General features: G+C 37.9%; 1 protein-coding gene and 1 long non-coding RNA gene across 3 annotated transcripts; one reads left to right on the forward strand and one right to left on the reverse strand.

Annotated features, from left to right (window-relative positions):
- Positions 1-373: 373 nt before the first annotated feature.
- LOC122141004 lies at positions 374-1,578 on the reverse strand. Its single transcript, XR_006157476.1, has 3 exons — positions 1,440-1,578; positions 845-1,037; positions 374-524 (listed from the first exon to the last, which is right to left on the reverse strand). It is a non-coding gene; the product is annotated as an uncharacterized LOC122141004 (long non-coding RNA).
- Positions 1,482-6,486, forward strand: mycn (MYCN proto-oncogene, bHLH transcription factor). Of its 2 annotated transcripts, none has more exons than XM_042746653.1 (3): positions 1,482-1,628; positions 2,212-2,862; positions 4,768-6,486. In XM_042746653.1, the coding sequence occupies exons 2-3, from the start codon at positions 2,217-2,219 to the stop codon at positions 5,481-5,483; spliced, it is 1,362 nt and encodes a 453-aa protein (XP_042602587.1). In that variant the 5' UTR covers positions 1,482-1,628; positions 2,212-2,216; the 3' UTR covers positions 5,484-6,486. The 2 variants fall into 2 exon arrangements, with proteins under 2 accessions (XP_042602587.1, XP_042602588.1); XM_042746654.1 differs by having other exon boundaries at positions 1,512-1,628; positions 2,265-2,862.
- Positions 6,487-24,110: the final 17,624 nt, after the last annotated feature.

Consider the following 24,110-nt stretch of genomic DNA (forward strand, 5'->3'; position numbering starts at 1 on the left):
ATAAAAATCTTGAATCTTGAATCTTGGATGAACTATTTAATGAACTATATAAGGATGATTTTAACAAATTTTCTTAAGTCTTTAAAGAAAAGTTCTGAAATTGACTTTAAAATGCATCCAATATTAGAAACAATAAGTCTGCTTGACTTGCTATTAGTCTTATGCTATAATTTTAGATAAATGTTTAAATGAATGAATGAACACTGTCTCAATAAACAATGTAAAGAGAACACTTTAAGACATCTTTGACTTAAAGAGTCTACTACTGTAAGACTATATTACAATAACATGTAATATAAATGTTATTAGGACAAAAAGTTGTTTTATAATTTCAACATGAATACAAAATTATGACAATTACTTTTTCCCCAGATATGTCGGGCCAATAAAAATAATTAAGCTTATTGTGAAGTTCCAAAGTCTTTAGGTAAAGCTGCAAGATGACTAAAAAATAAACTAAAAATAAAGAGAAATACTCACTTGATTTAAAAGTGACAACTATCTCCCCTATTACTTGTTGTGACCTAGAAGAGAAACGTAATTAGAAATGAATAAATTTATAGAATTTATCTATTTTTAATATCATTGGGACTAAAATTTCTAATTCAAACTCCAAATTCATACAACAACTCCTTTAAAGAGTATGATGGATCAAAACGCCATGGCTTCAAACGCTGAGGCGGAGAACAATTACATAATAGCATCTCCTCCCTACAATGCCCATTACACCCACCCAATCGTACAATCCCAACTTTAGAAGCAAATCAACACAATCTACTATACAGTGTATTATCCACCGCTATATGATAAGCATTTTCTTGGATGAGCAGCAACACATGCATACCTTGCTACCTGAATGTAAACACAGACGGGCGCAGTGAGTGTTCACCGCGTGTCCACATGGCGGCAGAAGTGAGTCGACACCGGTGATGTTATGCGGATCGTCTGAACAATGAGATGCTGCTGAGTCGCTCTGATCCATTCACAACACGCTCCATCCTGTTTGAACGCTCATAGTCTGCAACTGCATTTAGGTTCTAAATAAAGCTAATTACAGAGTAGAGTAACAAACAAAAATAAAACCCATCAAGTCAGTAAACTAAACTCTACTCCAGTCTCTTAAAGTGACTTTTTAAAAATTCAACCATCATTTATTCACCATCATGTTGTTCTAAGCACGTTCAACTTCTTTCGTTAAACACAAAATATGTGTTGAGGAATATTAAAGGGATTCCGTTTACTTTAATTGCTTTTTCCCACACAATGAACACCGTAGACTGAGAGATCTGTATTCTGTCCAATATCTCCTTTTGCGCGTTCCACTAAAGAAGTCGCGTGTTTAGAACATAATGATATTTCATTTATTCCTTTATTATCGGCGAATTAAACACCTTAGCGCAAACTGATGCTCTTTCCAAAGAAAATCACACAGCACATACCTCGCCCGCGCCCAGCCCACTGGAGGAGGAGCCATGTCTCTTCTCTTCTAAACGCTAGCAGCGAGAATAATACTTCACAACCTCAAACACAGAAGCGCAGAACAGTCTTCAGTCGCCGCGGTAGATGTGCGACTCCAAACGGGGGCACAGTGACTGCGATAAAGAAGGGACAAGAAAACGCACTCAGAGGTAGGACGCTCGCGTCTTTTAGTGTCAGTTAAACTAGCTGTTTCATTCACGCGAAATGTTATTTCTAAACTATTTGCTTGTCTGCTCGACTTGCTATTTAAGGAGTTGGTGTTTTGTCCTATAATTACAGTCCAAAGTTTAAGTGAGTTAATGAACGCTATCACAATAAACAATGTAGAGGACACTTAAAAAACATCTGTGGCTTAAGAGACTGCTGTATAGAACTGCATTACAACAAAATATTATATTATAGTATTTTTTTAATTACTTACAGATGTCTTTATGACAAAAGCTTTGTACGTTTTTATTTATTTTAGGAGAATAATTATTATTACAAATATGTAGGCTGTTGTGTTGAAAGAGTTTGTTTATAATGCATTTACAGTTCAAAGTTTATTCAAGAGTATTATAATGAATATTACTAATGTCACACTACAGTAAGATGACACTTAAAAGACATTAGAATGAGAATCATAAATAAAAAAGATGTTTGCCTTTTTACCTCCCAGTATCTTTGTTGGGACAAAAGCTTTTATTTTAAAAGATGTGGTGATTCTAAGACATCAGTTTGTGTCTTTTACAGGGAGAATGCCAGCTAAAACAATGAACTCCGATTTGGACTTTGACTCCTTGCAGCCTTGTTTCTATCCGGACGAGGATGACTTCTACTTCTGCAGACCAGACGCTGCACCGCCTGGTGAGGACATCTGGAAGAAATTCGAGCTGCTGCCCACTCCTCCTCTGTCCCCGAGCCGGGCAGCGCTTCCAGGGGACCCAGGGGAGCTGGGTGCTGTGGCTGGGGATTGCCCTCTGATGGGATTTGGATTAACGGACCCATTGGACTGGGCTTCCGAGCTTCTGTTCTTACCAGAAGACGACATTTGGGGGGCATCAGATGGGGACCTCTTTGGCTCAGTTTTGGATACTACAGATAATTCCATCATCATTCAGGACTGCATGTGGAGTGGCTTCTCAGCACGTGAGAAATTGGAGCGGGTTGTGAACGAGAAACTTGGGAAAGCCATCTCTGCTCCTACCGTTACTGAAGCTGGTAAAGACACAATAGTCAAGACACCTGAAATGAGCCACTCTATACCGGAGTGTGTGGACCCTACCGTGGTTTTCCCTTATCCAGTCAACAAAAGAAACGGGAGCAGCAGCAGCCAAAGTGTGACACAGCTAAGGAGCCAACACTTGCCTCCAGTCAGTGCAGATGAGACACCAAGTGACTCTGGTAAGTGTTTCCTGACATACTGTTCATGTGAAGCTGTTAAGTGTTTCCTAGAAACTGTCACTATATGTCATGAATGATATTTGTTCCTATTTTCCCCAGTTGCTACTAAACAGTTCTGTATATGTATATACATATATATGATTTTTTATAATTATGTTATATAATTTTTATTTCTTATTAATGACCATAAGCAACAAATTATGATGGTGCTGCTGTTAAATAGTTTGGCAGTCTATAGTTTGGCCTAGTTTGTGAGCAGTCATTGGGGTTATTGTTGAAGATCATATGACAGGCTCTGAATCGGATTAGTGTGTGACATTCCAGACTGTTGGTCACACACACACAAACGCACGCGCGCACACACAAACATATACTCAGTAGTAGTAGTAGTGGGCGGTGATGGGGAGTTTATGTAATACTCTGCATACCCAGTAGATGCCGGTAATATTTGATGTTGTCCATGATGTTGAGCCATTTGGCCGAATAGCTCATAGTTAAAGATTTAATGCAGAGAATAACGTCACTTAGCCACATTGCACAGGAAAACATGTCCTTATCTCCCCTCCATTAATCTGGCTTAGGGCATGGAATCACAATCTAATTTGAGAATTTATTAGGTCACAGCATTGTGTTTCTTACGATATGCAAGATTGTTTTGAAACATAAATGTTATTTTTAAAATTGCAATTTTTATTTATAAATTGAGAGCTCTTGATTGTGTAAAACCAAAGGCTCAGATGTTTGGGAGGGGGGTGGGGTGTGAGCAAGGGCAGATTGCATAAAAGCCAAGCCCCTAAATTCAGTGCCCCCCAATAAGTCGCTTCCCTTCGAAATGAGAATTTGTTTCAAATGCAAATCCCAAACGACAATCACACGTGGGTGAGAGAATAAGAGCTGGCACTGGGCACCGGCATGTGAAAAAGGAGGCATGCGCGTGCATCCACAAGAAAGGCAAACCTGCCCCCCCCCCTTCTGCCCAGTGGGCTAAGCTTGGCAAGCCGAGCATCTCCCAGAGAGGTGAAGTGAATGATAATCACAAGAAAAAAAGACGAGGAAGGGGAAAAAAAGAGATGATGGGTCATCTCTCTTTACAGGGTGACGGCTTTGAACAAGCGGAGCCTTTCCTCCAGCTGTCTGCTTGGCGCCCCTCCAAGGCAGCGGCTTAAGACGCCATCAGATCTCTGTTACTCGGCAAAGCCCGCGAATAATTGGACCACACGATTACAACGCTAGTTTTTCCCGCCCGTGCCGTTATCCCTTTTCGTGGCAAACCAGTGGAAAGGGGGAATGCGCTGACTGTCTGCATACTGTTGTAGACTAAATTGGCCTGTTTGGTCTCTCCTTAATGCTGGCAGACGGTTTCCTGTAGGGAGCTTTTGAAATGAGAGGCTGTGGGCTCCAGTAAATGCCAAACAGTCTTCATGTGTGGCTTAGCTGATAATCACGTCCATTATCTCATAAACATAGCTCTCGGGCGTCACACTGAGGCTGTCTTGCCATCTAAGCTTAACTTGAAATGTGTGACCAGTTGAGAAAGCACCAAGCGAAATGTCTAACTTGACAGCAAAACAGCTTTTGTAAGAAAATATGACATGACGAAATGCTCATGTCCTCGCAAACCCCTTCATTAGGCGCCATAAATAGAGGGTGTGTGTTAAAGTAGAAAGTCAAATCTAAGGTGGTCCAGTCTGGGGAGAATCCAGCTCCTCTGTGTTTGACAAAGTGTGTTCAGATGATTGCATTGAGCAATTGTCTCATCTGCCCACACAAAGACATTAACTTCAGCACACACCCAGAGAAAACACAGGCATGTTTCCTTTAAGTGCACTTGTTCATACCTGTGCACCTCTAGAGGAATGATTGCACAACAAACCTGCTAACCTAAATCTCCTTTTTTCCCTCTAGATGATGAGGATGATGAAGAAGAAGAAGATGATGATGATGATGAAGACGATGAAGAAGAAGAAGAGGAGATCGATGTCGTCACGGTGGAGAAAAGGCGTTCCATCACCAGCAAGTTAACCAGCACTGGTCTCTTTGCCGCCTCTAACCCTCAAGCATCCGCAGGAGGGCGGCTGGGATCCGGGGTGAGCAAAGCCCCACAGGAGCTTATTCTGAAGAGGACGGCAGCAGCCTCCATCCACCAGCAGCAGCATAACTACGCAGCCCCATCCCCTTACTCCGACCAGCAAGACGTACCCAGCGCTCCCCCAAGCAAGAAACTCCGAATCGACAACAGCACTATAACTCTACGCACTGGCAGGAACCAGAACTCTTCCCCAAACTCCCCTACTAATGGCGTACCAAGCCAGCGAATGAGGAAGAGTGACTCCAGCAGTCCACGATGCTCTGATTCTGAGGACAGCGAACGCCGGCGAAACCACAACATTCTGGAGCGCCAGCGGCGCAACGACCTGCGCTCTAGCTTTCTCACTCTGCGCGACCAGGTGCCCGAGCTGGCGCGCAACGACAAGGCGGCGAAGGTGGTCATCCTGAAGAAGGCCACCGAGTACGTCAGCTCCCTAGAGGCCCAAGAGCTCCGACTCCAGCAGGAGAAAGACAGATTGCAGGCCCGACGACAAAAGCTCCTCCGCAGGCTCGAGCAGGCCAGGACTCGCTAACCCTTAACCCTCACTGCCCAAACGCTTCACAGCTAATGGTCGACGTCAAATGACGAACGACGGAGCGCTAAGGCTAACGGCCTAAAATACATTCTAGGGACACTCACTGCTGACACTTTTTTGCACAATTTTTGACGTCAAGAATGTTTCAGGTTTACTTTGTCACCCCAATCACACTACCGTGGAGTTGGGTAAACCCAACTTCTCCTCAACGGAAAGACTCTCATAAACACAGCTAGTCTTCAAAACGTGATTGGGTCGACAAACTTTGTGTTCACGCTCTTCCTGCAAAACAGACACTAAACAAATGACACGAGACACTTCAAATGGCTATAATCTCTCACACCTCACTGGTGCCGAATCTCATGGATGTACCTCTGCGCACCTTGATGTCAGACACTTTTGTAAATAGATTAGATTTTAAAATAACGTACACTCAGTCTGCCTTGTTTTTGTATACGATTATTGTCTTTTGGTTTTTATAAAGATGTCAAAAGCTGCCAATAACTAGACTGGAAGTTTATATACCTTTAACAAGTACTGTAAGACCTCAATTTGTGAGGATTTTTGTAATATAAGGACACATTGTTTTGTTTTTGGATTCTTTTATGTCTTGTAATCTCTCTGTTATGACACGCTTTACTAATTCCTACATTTATGCTTTAGTGTGCTTCTGATACATACTAAATTTAATACTTATATTTTCGTATGAAAATGAGTTCTGAGTAGATATCACTTTATCTTGTTTTTATCCTTTTTTTCTACCTTAATTTGTTTTGTACAGAAAATTCTTTCTATCTCCATTTATAAGGCTTCTATTCTTTGCTGTCTTTCTCTTTCTTTGTTTATATATTTGTAAGTATTGGGTTCATAGAACTGGGTCAGTGGGAAAAAAAAGTTGTTGTTTTTTTCTCCTTTTCTATAATGTACATTTTAGTGCTGCAACTCACAGCACTTTGAAATACCTCATTTTGAAAAATAAATAGACATTTTGAAAACAAAAGAGCTTGTCAAAGGATGAGTGTTTCTGTGTCGCCGCTAGTCCTGTCAGGAATTGAGAAACAAATGCTTGAAGCCTCTGTGGGCGGGAACATCCACATTTCAAACAGCCCTGAACCAACTCACTAAGTTATGACTTTGAAAGCAAAAACCCACAGTTAAATCATACTGTCAAATAAAAATACCTGTCACTCATTTCTGAGCATAAATAACTGGACAAATTGAGTTTTTCTCTCAGTTTTTTACTATTTTTACCTCAACATCAAGTCAAAACTGACTTTATCATTAGATACTTGAAACAAATATAATATCTACATACTTAAATTGACTCCTGTTTTGAACAAACCTCATATTTGCAGTATGTTTTGGACTTTCTTCCCCTAATTTTCTTGTCAACCTTTCCTGTTTTTCATTCGTAAAGCCATTCTCCCTCCATCTGCCTCGCTATGAAGAAAGATCTGGTTGACCAAGCCCTCTCTGACAAAGAAGAACGAGTATCTCCCTCGTTATTCACTCTCTCTCTCTCTTTCAGTTGATTTAGAAACCGGCAGGGCACATCCACATGCACTTTCAGGCACTCATATACAAAAACAAACGCTGGCACACACACTCTCAGCGCGAGTGGATATGAAAGCGTGCGCAGCGCACACTCAGACTGGCCTCCGCAGCTTCTCACCTCATTGTTCTGCGCGTCACCATGGAAACTGGAGCAGCTGCAGCGTGGCAGACTTCAAGTGTGAGTGTGTTTTATTCTATTTGTGCATGCGTGTGTACGTGCAAATGGCGGGAGAGGGGGGCATCTTTTGTGCGGAGGCCATCGTGACCTGTGCTTCTAATATCCTGCTGGACCGAATAGCAGGCTTGTGTTTACTAACTTCAGTCACATGGCCTGAAAGCTGACTGAAGCCCCGCCCACCAATGTGTCACAATGAACCATTTTCTCTGGTCCAGAATATACAGACAGAATAAGAATTCTCCTGCCACAATACAGGAGAAACAAGGTCTGGCTGAGCACAGAGAGAGAGACCTGCGATTATAAACTGGACCGTCTAGACTGATTGGTTACGTAACAGTCTGTGTTGTAGATGTGTGCGTGTCTGCGATGTTTGGTCCCCAGGATGAGGTAACCATGGAACCCCACTGTGCCATCTGGCCGATGGCTTATCCTGCCTGGTTATGGAAAAAAACAAAAACAAAGCCCCGAGCTAAGACAATAACACACCACCGTGTTGTACACTGATAGAACCGGCCACTGTACAACACTCTGTATGTTATTTTGTTTTTCAAACCTGAGATTTTCAAAGATACGGGTGAATACAGATAAAATGGGAGACTTTCTGATCATCTGTCATTGAAGTTTTAAAATTTGATGTTTAACCCTTTAAACAATATGGTTTTAAATAGCTAAATATCTCCTCTATACTTTACAAACATGAAATTTTGATCTGTAGAGCTGCTTTACAGCTGAAATTGAATTTGTTTTCATAATTAATGAATTTTACAATATTAGCACTGTTTATTAATGTGAAGCTGCTTTGAAACAATCTGTGTATAAAGCACGATTGGTGTAAAATTTTCACTCAGAAATTGCTAGTAAATTTCACAAAAAAAGTAATAATAATGGCAAGTAACATTACATGTGAAATTTTGAGGTAGAAAACCTGAAATTCCATTTTCTCATAAAATATATTCCAATTATCTTTATTTAAAATTTTGAAAAATCATTTTACAATGTATAAATAATAATAAAAAAAAACTTCATTGAAATGTTGTTTAAATTTACCTGTTTTCACTTTCATGTGTTATACTGTATGTCACATATGTTCTCTCATATTTCATTATTTACACCTGCTGAAACATTAGTTATTGCTGTCTGATTGATATGTACTGGTCTCAGACATGCATGTTGTCCTATAATAAACTTGGAGACAAGAGCTTCATACTATGTAAGTGTATGATTGTTTATGGTAGGGTTAAATATGTGTGTCTATATTTGAATCAGTCTCAAAAGGGGTTATGAAGTTCAGTCAGAAGGGATTGAGTTCAAAGCACAGATTTTGAGGGCTTTTGATGGGTACTATCAAAAGGTAATGCCATAAAAACACTTTATATATATATATATATATATATATATATATATATATATATATATATATATATATATATATATATTTATATATATATATATACTGCAGTATAATGGCATGTTCAAAATCCCACACCTTGAAAAATGTCTCCTGTGGAATCTGGAATGTTCACACATTTCAGTGTCAGCCTGTCAATCAAGCCTCCGTTGTATGAGGGGATCAGCGCTTGTTGTGGAGTCACAGGATGGACAACATATGGAAAACTGTAGACAGACTAAAGGCAGGATTTACAACAAAAGCCAAAGTCACAACAACATGCTCTGATTCTTATCAACCAGCACCGTCAGAAATGTTCTAATCCATATAACATGCAGAGTTGCCACCCAAACAAAAGGATGCCAGCTTTAAAAATGCCCTTCACTGGATGGGCATTGTCTCCAGGGGGCAAGAGGAGAGGGGAGGAGGTGCCATCTGTTCTGGGTCAGGTGCAGAATGTGGTAATATGTGTACTGTAGTGGTGAGAGAGAGGGAGAGAAAGAAAATTCATGTGATCAAACTTTACCAGTGTGTAGCAATTACCATACAGATGGCAGTGCCCTGTAAATGTCAGCCACCTCTCTCTCTCTTCCCTGTCGCTCCTTCAGAGAATCGTCCATTGTGTTTTCTTTGTTGCTTTTTAGCTAATTTTCATTTTAACCTCCAGCACGTGTGCAAACACAGCCTTTCATCCATGACACAATGATTCTGACCTCAGCATCACACAACAAACCCACACATACTGATTTCCACTTTTTTTTTTTTTTTTGTGGGGACATTCCATGGGTATAATGTTTTTCTACTGTCCAAACTGTATTTTCTATCCACTTACCCTAACTCTACCCCTAAACCTACCCCTCACACAAAACTTTCTATTATTTCTGTTAAACTTTCTGTATGTAGATTTTCAAAACACTATATGATGTATAGTGTTTTCCGCATGGGGACCTAAAATGTTCCCACAAGGTCAAAATTTACTGGTATTACTATACTTGTAAGGAATACCAGGTGCGCACACACACACACACACACACATATATATATATATAGAAAGAAGCAGGACACCCTCAAAATCTGACTGATTTCAGTTTTGTCATCACAGAAATAGCTAACATTTCAAAATATATTAAAATAGAAAAGTTATTTTAAACTGTAACATTTCACAGTATTACTGATTTTACTGTATTTTTCATCAAATAAATGCAGCCTCTGTGAGCATAAGAGACTAAATCGCTGTAGCCGTCCTAGCAATAGCAATAATTTTTCTATTAACTGTGCAGCCGAAATGTCTCCATACTGTACATTAAGTGTTAATATTGAACACCTTGTTTTCACAACATTTTGACTAATTTAGTTCTGTTGAAATGATGACCTCATAACAATGCCTAAACTGTGATTAGTGTCCGGTACTGGTTGGTCCATAATATGGAGTCCAGATGTTGCCAGGGGTTTTTAGGGTCATAACTCAAACTGCCCTGTAAAAGACTCTTACCTTTCGCCCTGAGACTAATGAGCACTCTATGTGTGTGCTTTGTGCGTCAGAAACCATCATTCTTTCACAAAAGTTTGTGTACAAATGTGCTTGGCCTGATTTATTATTTTTTTGCTGCCGTATAAACTAAACTTACCATTATAATGAGCATTACAGCAAATTACACATAGCCAGGTCCTTGACTAGCTTAAATAAACCACCAGGACAAATGAGTTAATTAAAGCTGTACATGCTAAATGAGACAGATTATAAGCCACAAATGAAGGATACAATTTCTAAATAACTTTTGGAAGGTTAATCAAATAATTTTAACATCCAACAACCCCATTTTTTCAGCAAACAACTTTACGTATAGTGGGAGACTCCTGAGAAGTCTCTTCAGAGGGGAAGAACTGTCAGAACAAGAGACGAAATGGCCATTTCATGCTAATTAAAGTCCCATCAACTAGGTTTGATGTCCGTGACCTGACAGAATAGCACCTTTAACCTAAGGAGACACACACACTTATGAACACTGGATGATATAGCGCACTGGAGATGGCACAGGCCTTTCAGCATTATGAGAGCCTGAAGAAAAGGGCAGAGGTTAGGAAAGCAAGCGTAACAATTCAGGGCTGGTAGGGGGCGGTGCTATTGTTCAAATGTCCTGATCTCTCCGGCTCTGACAGTTATCTGTCTGTTTGATCACAGAGAAGAAGTTGGAGCTTCTCAGACAAATGTAGGCCAGCCCTCAAAGGAAATCAGCTTAATGAACCTCAGTGAGGCATTTAGTGTAGTGTGTGTGTGTTGTGGATTTAGTGCTTGCAAGCTACTCCACTGTATTGATTAGTACATTGTGGCTGTAAACAGATTTCCTCAAACTCTTCCTGCTTGGCAATTGTTCTGTAGTCAGTAAATTATTCTCTCCTGGCTGATTTTATTTATGGTTAGGGTCTCAGAGACCCCAGTGCCATGTGTAAAAATAATAATATCTTTTTTTAAAAATTAATTTAAAAATGAAATAATTATTTTCCCATTAAAATGAATCAGCTAAAAAAAATTCCCTTTATAAATAATTAATGTATGCTGATTTGATGCTCAATTATCATAAATTATACTTGGTGTTCAGTTATTATTAATGTTTCCTATTATTATCAATGATGAAAATAGCTGTGCTGCTTAATATTTTCTGGAAACAGTGATAAGTTTTTTTTTCAGGATTCTTTGATAAATAGAAAGTTTAGAAGAAAAGCATTTATTAGAAATACAAATCTTATGTAACATTATCACTTTTGATAAATTGAATGTGTCCATTCTGAATAAAAGTATTAATTTCTTTCTTTTTTTTCCATCTCATCTAACTTTTGAATGGTAGTTTATTACAGTTTCCAAAGAAACAGTAATCAGCATAAACGTTGATAATAATAAGAAATGTTTCTTGAGCAGTAAACCAGCATATTAGAATGATTTCTGAGGATCATGTAAAAGTTGAGGACTGGAGTAATGATGCTGAAAATTCAGCATTGCACCACGTGAATCGATTACATTTTAAAAATATGTGAAATTGAAAAGATTTATTTTAAATTCTAAAAATATTTCACAATATTATTTGTAAGTCACAACAGCATTTGTAAGTTTCTTTTGATAAAAACCATCTGCCAAATGAACAAATAATAAAATAATAAATACAAAATTATACAATAAACTAAATTAGAAAATTAATGAATTAATTGAATGTATTTATGAATGAATGAATGAATGATGTATTTATATAGCGCTTTATTGTGTATTGTTGTTTACCCAAAGCGCTTAACAATCATGTGGGGGGGGTCTCTTTTATGTTTTCAAACATTTTATTAAAGAACCTTTGAAACATCATGTTATCTGCTTTTTTAGAAAGTTTGTGTTCATTTTTAAAATTATATTTATTTTAAATAAGCAGAGAGCAATATAGAATACAGACCAGCAAATTGTCAATTTAATTGATTTAAAAAAATAATAATTCCAACTTCAAGATACTGGGTCATGGCAAACGACACCGAGCTGCCGTTTTGGTCATTACCAACCTGTCAGTCCATCTGATGGATCACAGCACAATCTAATCACAAACGACTGCTACCCTCACTGCACACATGACACTAACACATATGCCCAATTAAGAGAACCACAAACAACTCTAGATTAGTTCAAGTGCCTTATTTTAAGGCATCTGTCTCTCTTCCTGACCCCAATTCTATTCTTTTATGGTGCACTCCAGGCTACTTTGATAATCATTCATTTGAGACAAATGTCCAGGCCATACAGGCCAATATAAGACCCAGCTGATAATATATACCAATTCAACTAATTAACTTTTCTTTCTTTTCTTATTGTTAAATCAGATTAATGAATTAGCATACTTAATTTGAAGCACATATCCCATTTCCTCTGCCTGACAGCTGTTGAATGTGAAAGCGACATGGCTGAAAATATAAATCGCCAGATATAATCGAATCACAGTGAGCTTTTTTCCCATATTTCCCAGCAGTCAGCAACTCCTCTTTTATGATGCTCAAGGTTAATTGCGTTGGAATTGCAGTCATGCAAATAATTACTCTGAATTTATGCAGAATGAAGACATTCGGGCAGAACTGCTTGGTTGCTTTGATGGAGAAAGTGAGATTCAGTATGCATACTTATGTGAAATGAGCCATATCTCAAATCTATGTAGCTGCTGATATAATTATGAGTGATGATTATTGATTCTTACTTTTGTAATTCATTCTGAAAAAGAATCATGGGCTAAATGGCTTAATTATTATTTCTTTATCTTTTTTTTCTTAACATGAAAGTTACAATCAAATAATCCCATATTGTGTATTTATTGCCTTGCAAGCACCCTTCCCCCAAATGAGTGTTGATTATGTGTTAAACAGCACATTCACAGCTAATTGCTAAACCTGTAATTGTAAGTTTGTGAGGTTGTAAGGTAACACATGGTGCCATTAAAACAGTTCAGCATGCACTTGGATGAGCACTCTGAAAGGAAGAAGACAAAAATTTCATTTAATTGGGACCTAGGGCCCCTATCATACACCCAGTGCAATGCGGCGCAAGGCGCGACACAAGTTTTTTTGCTAGTTTTAGCCAAACACGGTTCTCATTTTCCCGTCCTGCACCGCATTGTTTAAATAGCAAATGCATTTGCACCCATTTGTGCACCCATGGGCGTGCTTGTCTAAAAAAGAGGTGTGTTCAAGCACATTGTTGGTGCGTTGCTATTTTTTAATTTTTTTTGGAACTGAAAATAGACTGAGACATAGACCAACTCAAACCTGGTCTAAAGTCTGGCACAATATTTTTTCTTTGTTATTTAAAGAGCGCATTAATAATATGCACCTATAGGCGGGTGCACAACGCATGTACACTTTGCTTATTACACACACAGGGATGCGCAGCATCACACAAACATTTTTAAAAATGAAAAATTACAATCTGCCATGTAAATAGCGAACTGGCTTTTAAAGGGGATGGGAGATGAGACTCCTCCTCAAAATATGGAATAGAGAAAAGTATTTTTTAAGTTAAATTTGTAATGATATACAACTTTAAAGGAATATTAACATCTGAGAAATGTTGGCCTCTTTACCTGAAGTCAAAATGCATTGACAGATTATGTGAAGCACATACCCAGAGTTCACTTACAGTAATATATAGTTTGTAGAGACAAAAAACATGGAAGTATATTTGTAAACAAAAGTTTTTGTGCTTTTTATTGTTTTCTGTTTTATCAACATACAGCAGTATGCATACATAGAAAGTAATGTTTGTAGAGATGAAATCAGAAACTCTCCCTTTAAAGTGGGAACAGGTGGTCACAGGAGTCACATTCGAGATGCATTTGACTTCCAGGTGTAAATGGCGATCTGTCTGGCCTGACCAATTATGCTCAGATCATCTGAGATGGAGCTTAAGACCAAGTGTAAACAGTGCCATATATTATATGTGTGTAACATCAAAGCTGATAGTGACAGAATCGGGTAGCGATGAGCTGCTGAGTAAACCACATTTCAAATACAAGCCCACTAGGCCCGAGTCCATTCTAGAAGACTCCGGAGCAGATGTCACTGAACTTGCAAGGACTTCAGAGCAGGTGAAAGCAGAAAGAAATCCAATCTTCTTCAAAAACACCCCTACAAAAACTCCCCTCAGAAATGGGACACCTAACCTAGTCTGTCATATCGAAGTTCAACACTTTTTCTGACTCACTATTTTAAACTTAAAACATCAAAGTCCCTCCTCAACAATGAGGCACAACAGCTTACCCTTCAAAAGAACAGCAGAAAGTTTTTTTTTTCTTTCTTTTTCCTCGCCTTCGCCCCAAACAATGGCTTGTAAATGACAAAAGGGAGGGGAAAATAAAGGAAGGTTATGAGGAGATTCGCCCTTCACCTGCTGGGAGTAATACAATAGCTTAACGACCACGACAGCCATTATAGGCCACGCTTTGGAGAAAGAAGACCACATGCTTTATGTCCGACAAAGACCTTAGATCCCGTCTAGAGTTGCACTGCCCTAAATGTACTTCCCCTCCACTCCACCCATCAGTAATAAGTGCCCTCAGTGCTTTCAAACGTCAACAACAGCGAGCAATGCTGTGATAAAGAACACACTTAAAGACATAGTACACACAAAAAGCGAATTATCACTTACTAGTCATCATCTACTCACCTTTGTGTTGTTCCAAACCTTTTTTTTTGTTGTTGTTGCATGGAATACAATTATGTAAATATCCAGGGCACTATAAAACTGGACCATTTGACTCAAGAACATTATTTCAATTTTTCTGAAGTGTTTCTGAAGTTCCGTAGCATCTGAAGTTCAGAATCTGAAAATTTTGTAAATGAACGATTATTTTGATTCAGATCCGATCAGTGACTCGTTAGAACCACAATCATATAAGCGCTTTTAATTGTTCTGATTTCAGTCTTAATTTCAGCTTGTTTTACACACAAAGCTACTATAGGTTTTCAAGCAACTGTACCTCAAAAGTTATGGACCATTTTTATGATACTTTATAGTTTTTTGTGTTCTTTTTGAATCATGAAAGCTTAATTCATTCATTATAGTTGCATTCATTTTGTGTTTCACTGACAAACGAAAGTCAAACAGATTTGGAACAACATGAGAAGGGTTTTCATGCGAGAAGGAGTGTGAGGAGAGAACATTTTTAATGATGGAAAGATGAAGGACACTTAGATGAGTGAAGATAAAAGAGAGGGGAGAGGTTGTGGTGTCAGGGATAGGTGTGCTTAAGGGCATGTTAACAAAGGCTCAGCTCATTTAACAAAAGTGTGTGACATCCACGCATACACACACCCACACACATGCATAGAACAGCATGTTCATTCACACACATATACATAAACTGTGCAAATGAACCTCTTTTTGGCCTTTTGATTTAAAGTATAGGCCCAGTAGAGAGATGAAAGAAATTACTTAAAGCCGCAGTGTGTTTCTGCACCAGACTTGCAATACAAAATGAGCCGTATATTGTTTCCAAACAGGTCTCCAACAACTGCAATTGGTAATCAAAAAGGTTGTCCTGCCCCGAAACTCTTGCCATTGGCTGAGCTAATTTTGCTGTTGGTCCACTCTTATCTATATCACTTGTAGTTGTCTCTGTACAAGTCGTGATGAAAAAGAAGAAGAAGAATTACAGGTGCTGGTCATATAATTAGAATATCATCAAAAAGTTGATTTATTTCAATAATTCCATTCAAAAAGTGAAACTTGTATATTATATTTATTCGTTACACACAGACTGATATATTTCAAATTTTTATTTCTTTTAATTTTTATGATTATAACTGACAACTAAGGAAAATCCAAAAATCAGTCTCTCAGAAAATTTGAATATTGTGAAAAGGTTCAATATTGAAGACACCTGGTGGCACACTCTAATCAGGTAATTAACTCAAAACACCTGCAAAGGCCTTTAAATAGTCTCTCAGTCTAGTTCTGTAGGCTACACAACCATGGGGAAGACTGCTGTTTGACAGTTGTCCAAAAGATGACCATTGACACCTTGCACAAGGAGGGCGAGACACAAAAGGTCATTGCAAAAGAGGCTGGCTGTTCACAGAGCTCTGTGTCCAAGCACATTAATAGAGAGGCGAAGGGAAGGAAAAGATGTGGTAGAAAAAAAAGTGTACAAGCAATAGGGATAACGGCACCCTGGAGAGGATTGTGAAACAAAACCCATTCAAAAATGTGGGGGAGAGTCACAAAGAGTGGACTGCAGCTGGAATCAGTGCTTCAAGAACTACTATGCACAGACGTATGCAAGACATGGGTTTCAGCTGTCGCATTCCTTGTGTCAGGTCACTCTTGAACAACAGACAGCATCAGAAGCATCTCACCTGGGCTAAAGACAAAAAGGACTGGACTGCTGCAAGTTATGTTCTCTGATGAAAGTAAATTTTGCATTTCCTTTGGAAATCAGGGTCCCAGAGTCTGGAGGAAGAGAGGAGAGGCACACAATCCACATTGCTTGAGGTCCAGTGTAAAGTTTCCACAGTCAGTGATGGTTTGGGGTGCCATGTCATCTGCTGGCGTTGGTCCACTGTGTTTTCTGAGGTCCAAGGTCAACGCAGCCATATACCAGGAGGTTTTAGAGCACTTCATGCTTCCTGCTGTTGACCAACTTTATGGAGATGCAGATTTAATTTTCCAACAGGACTTGGCACCTGCACACAGTGCCAAAGCTACCAGTACCTGGTTTAAAGACCATGGTATGCCTGTTCTTAATTGGCCAGCAAACTCGCCTGACCTTAACCCCATAGATTGTGAAGAGGAAGATGCAATATGCCAGACCCAAGAATGCAGAAGAGCTGAAGGCCACTATCAGAGCAACTTGGGCTCTCATAACACCTGAGCAGTGCCACAGACTGATCGACTCCATGCCATGCCACATTGCTGCAGTAATTCAGGCAAAAGGAGCCCCAACTAAGTATTGAGTGCTGTACATGCTCATACATTTCATGTTCATACTTTTCAGTTGGCCAAGATTTCTAAAAATCCTTTCTTTGTATTGGTCTTAAGTAATATTCTAATTTTCTGAGAGACTGATTTTTGGATTTTCCTTAGTTGTCAGTTATAAACATCAAAATTAAAAGAAATAAACATTTGAAATATATCAGTCTATGTGTAATGAATGAATATAATATACAAGTTTCACTTTTTGAATGGAATTAGTGAAATAAATCAACTTTTTGATGATATTCTAATTATATGACCAGCACCTGTATATGCATGGATATATTGTTATCAATAAAGTTAATAAGATATGGAAACCGTGGGATATCTCCACTATGGGAAATGAAAAAAACATCTCACAATTCTGAGAAAAAAACGATTTCATTCCATTTAAGCTGCTAAAGTACATTTTAAATATATGAAAATTAATAATGGATTTCCCCCTGTTGCTACACTACCTCATGTGTGATTTCTGATCTGTCATCTACCTTAACCTCTGAACCATGTTTGAGGGGAAAATTACCTTTCGCCATGGCTAACATAAACCAGCGCTAGCGCTGGCCCTGAGAAGAGCCCCCCAGCAGCATAGCGCAGTGGAATAGTGGCATTAACTCTACTCTTTGTCCGCAGAATAGCTCCATTGTGATGGCCCCCTATGAGCATGCTGACTAAGGCTACAGAATGAGTCCTCTTCTAAGCCTGACCAGGGGAGCAGGAGAGGGACGGGGGTCCAGCTTAACTCTCCACGCCCCCTTCCCCTCCCTCCTGGAGAGTTCTAGGAAATTCCTTATTCAATATAAATTTCTAAATACCTCCCCTTCATCTCTCCCTCCCTCTATATGTCCAATCCTCTCATTCATGCAGTCACTCATTCATCCACCTTTCCATTCATTCACTCATTCACACGCCCTATGGAGTTTTTCATAATGGTCAGACATGTAAGGGCGAACATGAAAAAGAAAAGGAAAAATAATTCAAAATCAAGTGTAAAACATGTATGAAGTTCTTAGGAATTAACTCTTTGTATTTAAAATGTCATGTGTTGTAAGCAAGTCCAAAATTCAAAATTCAAAATTCCAAAGATGGATCTGGTTGGAAACTTTTGGAGTCTATTTAACTTTTACTGTCATCGTAAGCTTTGTTTTGAGTTCACGGGCTTCTGCTCTTTTCAGGGAGATGTCAAAGATGGTAGTTTTCACACATAAGAGATAAAGTTGATCTTAAATCTAGGTTCAAAGACAGAAAGATTAAATGAATGTATAGAACTGGCCAAGTACACATTAAGTTCCTGCTCTAAAAAATGCAGTGTTTTCTCATTGGTTGCTATCAAGACAACCCACGTCACCCTGGTCCTTTCCTGAACACCATTTGCTATTGTATATGTCGTTTCAACTTTGACCTCTGTGATGGGAGCTGCGACCTTTCACCAGGCCCACACAGAATCCACACAAGTCCTCACTGGCCTTCATGTCTTCAAGAATTTCAGTTTATCCTATTTAGAATTAGAATAATAAGAACAGGTTCATAAGAGTCACTTCTTAGTGAATCGGACTACACTGGTTGCTGCAGATTCAGCGATGGCTGCAAAAAGCTAATTAAGAATCAAGATCGCACAAATGAAGACTGTAATTGACTGTATTTTTACCCAGCTTTGCAGAAACCAAAATCACAATTTCCTGTCGTTCTAAGACGAAAACCAGTGAATATCTAATGGAATCACAGAAAGTGAAAGTCTGTAATCACAAAGAACCCTTGCTGAGTCTCATTACTTATCAAGCCACACCATGAGATAACCTCATTCATACTCTTCAGTCAGTTCCATTGTCCCCGCTGGATTTTACTTTCTTCAATAGTGAAGTGGAATGCATCAGTGAGACGTCATAAATCTCTTCAGGATGATAACAATGTGTTTTAAGAGTCATAAAGTGGCCTTAAGTATCTTCAGCACCACTGAGGATTAGCCTGTAAGCATTAGATCCCCTGAGGCCCGGCTCATTCATATGCAATGAGCGAAGACCCCTCACTGAACTCACACACAGTGCTGAAGGGCCCAGAAAAAGGCTATGAACCCTTGAGCATTCTTAAACTGGTCAACCGTGCAGCCAGCCAATCAATCACCCAATTACCAATCAATCAATAAATCACATTTATGTTATTATTATATGCTGTGTGTCGAGGAAACAGCCATGGAATTAGCCGTGTCATAGTGCTAGTAGGACACGGTCCGATAAAATAGCGACAAATGCACACAAAAGCTATGACTGAGAGCTGTGGGAACTAGCAGGCCAAATAAACCAATCAGATTATGAGTTTGTGAAAGAGAAAGTGCTATTTACATTGAGCACAAAAGTAAGATTAACTCTTGTCATAGATTTGCTCTGTGCTTGTGTTTGTGTGCACTCTCTTTGTTTACACATTGATTTGATTGGTGACCTTACAGATTCAACACGACTTATCCCTCCTCAGGGATTTCTGCATACTCACAGTCGGTAATGATGTCATTGGAATGTGCAGAGCATTGACCAAACATTACGAAATAACAGCGATAACATTCTTCAAAAGCTGTCCTATCATACAACATGGGAATTGGCTGGAAATAAGCCAACAGATTAAATATTTCAAACACAGCTTGTGATAAAAAGCTGTTTTGCTTTGCGTAAAAGAGGGCTGTATCTTGTTATGCTTGCCACTGATTCAGCTGACGCTGAAATTCCAGGCACCCTCCCACCGGGTCACAGAACTTAGTTTTCCATGCTTTAATACCACACACAAGGGCACGTTCATATTTTTGGTTCATCGTTTAAATATAGCACACTTACTTTAACACTGTTGATGGCATTAAAGGGATACTTCACCCAAAATAAAAATTCTGTCATCCTCATGTCTTCGTAATATCTTCATTTATGTTCCACAGAAGAAGGAAAGTAATACAGGTTTGGAACAACATGAGGATGAGTAAATGATGACAGCATTTTCATTTTTGGGTAAACTACCCCTTTTACAGAGGTGTTTATAGAGATCAATTAAGGACGATAAGCAGAATGCAGTATAATAATCAATACTGAAGCTAACTTGTAGTTCACCAAGTTATGAGTTACTAATTTAAAGTAATTAAATAACAATAAAGCTGAACATTTCTTAAAAAGAAAAAATAAACTTACAAAAAATAAGGCCATTTAGGTCAAGTCATTTATAGAGGAGGTTGAGCTGAAATGTTGTACAAAATAGAACCAAATAAAATTAAAATTAACATAAGTAAATTTTAAAAATGAAGCAATCAATAGAAAAATAAAACAAGAAAAATTATACATATGAAAGTTTTTTATAAATGAATATCAAAGGCACATACAGTAAATTTACACTAGATACAGAAAATAAATGAAAAAAACAATTTATATAGCTGGGTTATAAGTAGTTGTTGAGCAATAAACAGCAGCATTTAAATTAATATTTCCCTATTATAAATAAATGAACTAGCAAAAGAATTTGAATCTTGAATTATGAATAATTTTATAAACCAACCAATTCACTATAATGACTCACATTTTTGTGCTATGAAAGATGAGAGATTGGTTAATCAATGGGATTGTTTGCCCAAAAATAAAAAATAAAATTCTTCAAAACCTGTATGACTTTCTTTCTTCTGTGGAATATACTTTGGAATACTTTCAACAGAAGAAAGTAGTACAACATGAGGGTGATTAAATGATTTTCCTCGTTAACTCATTCTTCTTAATCACGTTAACATTAAAAAGCAATGTAGCATTTGGTTGCGTTTCACCTACTTGCCAGTCACTTCCTATCACTGGTCAGCCTGTGCAAAAGGCCGCTTTTTTTGACAAATGACATATGTTTTTGCAAAGCTGTTGCATTTAGAGTTTAATATATTGGATCAACTCAATTTGGGGCCTCAAAGTTAAGTGAACGGCTTTCATGTCTCCCCACATGATCAGACATTGACACTTGACACTGTGAATGCTGGCCACTCCACGTCTTTGAAAAAGAGCATCAAAAAACAGCCCATCACATCCCTTTCTTTCATCTGTCCTTTCATTCTCCCACATAGCAACTTTTTTCGCCTTTCTCTCTTTCTATGTCCGATAGCTTGCTCTCTCCCCCTCTCTGGATTCTGTGCTGTGGGTCCTCCTGACAAAGGGAATTGTAAGGATGAGCCTAACCGGTATTGGCCCACACAATGGGCCTGAAGAATGTGGAGCGGGACAAAGGGTAGCCATTGGCTGGGTTAGCCCTGGGGTGACAGATCCGAATGGACGGATGAACACGGGAGCTGCGCTCAGGTCTGCGAGGGACCGGCCAACCCCCCACCAGGCCTGCCCGAAAAGCGCGGCGGTCAGGGCCCGCAAACAATCGACCAGCGCTAACTAGCCACCCTGCTTGGTTCTCCCCCACTTGGGGTGATTGATATGGGAAACGCAGAGCGCACTGTCCCGTTATTGTGCTTTCAGCCTGCAATTATCACCCTCACCTCATGCAAATATCAGAGATTAGGTCGCTAGCATTTAACTCTGATTTTGTATACATAACAGGTTTAGATGGGCCATCGAATACCATGGTTATGCCCAGAGCCTGACGAGAACATCTGAAACGAATGCAAGAGACTAATGAAAGCGCTCGGCTGACATTAAAGAATGGAGGCATGGAAATGTGCTCATATATGTTGCTGTAAGAGTGAATGGCTTCACCCATGGGATGATAAATTAAAAGAGAGGTGTGGATTTGCATGGTGGTCAGGCATGTGATGTGTGTGAACATTTTTTGGGCAGCACATGTGCTGTTCTTCAGGGTTTAATAGAGTACCTCAACAAACCAAAACACCATTAAATAAAATTTCAATTTCAAGATCAAATGTATCAATATACTGTATAAATATTACTCTACTAAAATGGTTCTCATACAGGGGACCGAGGCCCATAAGATGACTTAAAAGGATGTAAAATAAGATAAAACAGGCATTACAGCTAAAATCAAGACATTTCTTTAATTTACCCCCAAAACGACTGTCTTGCAAAACCTGGATTTCTAGACTTGGACAAGTAAAATAATAAAATCTTACAATAAATATACATTTTTCTGGTAACACCAAAGCTAAAAATTATTTACTGAGTAGAAATTGACTAAAAATATTTTTAGTATTTTTAATATTTTTTAACTAAATCACAAACAACTTGAAAAATCTCAAGGCCTTTGAATATTGTTTTCTTAATTGCTGAACAACTTTTTGAACTGAATTGAAACAAAGAAAAACTGAGCTGAATAATGACACTATTTTCATCTGTAGAGCTGGTTTACAGCTGAAATAGAATTTCATAAATGATCTATTTTACTACATTAACACTGTTATTTCCTGTTTATTCATGCGAAGCTGCTATGAAACAATCTGTATTGTACAAAGCACTCTATAAATAAATGTGATTCGACTTATAATAGGGGGCCTTGGAGTTGAAAAGGTAGAGAACCATTGCTCTATAGCCACATTAATCTATTTAATAAGCGATTTCTATTATTGTCTGATGCTATTTTAGCTTCATCACACCTTCACAGACTGCTAACCTGCGAATAACACACAGGAAAAGGTGTCAGCATGTTCACACTCATACGGACACATCTGCTGCCTGCCAGAAAATGTAAAAATACTGTCCATACACATGCATGAGCATCTTATAAAGAGCATTTCTACAGTAGTGAAGCTGGTGATCCAAATTCAAATGGCATCATAGCTATACACAGAGCAAATCCAGAAACATCCTCCAGTTACATAATATTAGAGGAAGCATCTGCAGATGGACTTTTGTTCCACAGGCTCTGTTGTTTCCTTTAGCTGTGCTTAAAGAGAGCAACAAATCCAAATACACAGAACTCTGCCAAACAGCACCTGGAAATGACATTCACTGCACTACAGTCTTGCATTACATTAAAAAACCTATTTGAATGCTTATACAAAAGAACAATTGGTAAGGCAGATTACATCAAACACACATTCCGTTTAGTTTGATATACCTGCAATTTGATCCCAACATCTTAGGAACCGCATCACTACACGGATGTGCATGGTTTAATGCACACTGAGACCACATAACGTGCTTTTATTGTACACTTAAGGCATTGTCTACATGGATGACTGAACTTTTGAAAAAGGAGGTAACGTTCCTACAGATAGACCAGCATTTGTCTTACACTATCAAAAGGCAAACAAAACCATCATATTTGTACATTTATATTAACATACTATTCATTAATACAAAGCATTAATTCACAGTACAAAAATATAAGTGTTACTAGTATTATGATTAAAAAAAATTTTTTAATATCTTTTACACTTTAATTACTATAACCTTAGTCGTAATATATATATATATACATATATATACATATACATATATATATATATATATATATATATATATATATATATATATATATATATATATATATATATATATATATATATATATATATATATATATATATATATATATATATATATATATATATATATATATATATATATATATATATATATACATATATATACATACACACACACACACACACACACATATACACATATAAACATTTTTAGAAAAAGTAATATTATGTAAATATAACTTAAACTACTGTTCAAAATTTTGTGGTTGTTAAAAACCAAGGCTGCATTTATTTGATCACAAATACAGTAAAAATAGTAAATATATATATATATATATAATATATAATATAATATATAATAGCATGATATATATTATATGATATAATTTGCAAACTTGAATATTTATGTGGAAACCATGATACATTTCAGGTTTCTTTCATTCAAAAACAAAAAGTTAAAAAAATAGCATTTATTTGAAATCAAATATTCTGTAACATTATATATTTTCACTTTTGATCAATTTAATATGTCCTTGCTGAATAGAACTTTTTTCCTTTTTTTCAAAAACATCTTACTGACCTCAAACTTTTAAATAACAGTGTACATAATATTACTGCTAATATTACCAA

The sequence above is a fragment of the Cyprinus carpio genome, chromosome B20 (genome assembly GCF_018340385.1).
Source record: "Cyprinus carpio isolate SPL01 chromosome B20, ASM1834038v1, whole genome shotgun sequence".
Classification (NCBI taxonomy): Eukaryota; Metazoa; Chordata; class Actinopteri; order Cypriniformes; family Cyprinidae; genus Cyprinus; species Cyprinus carpio.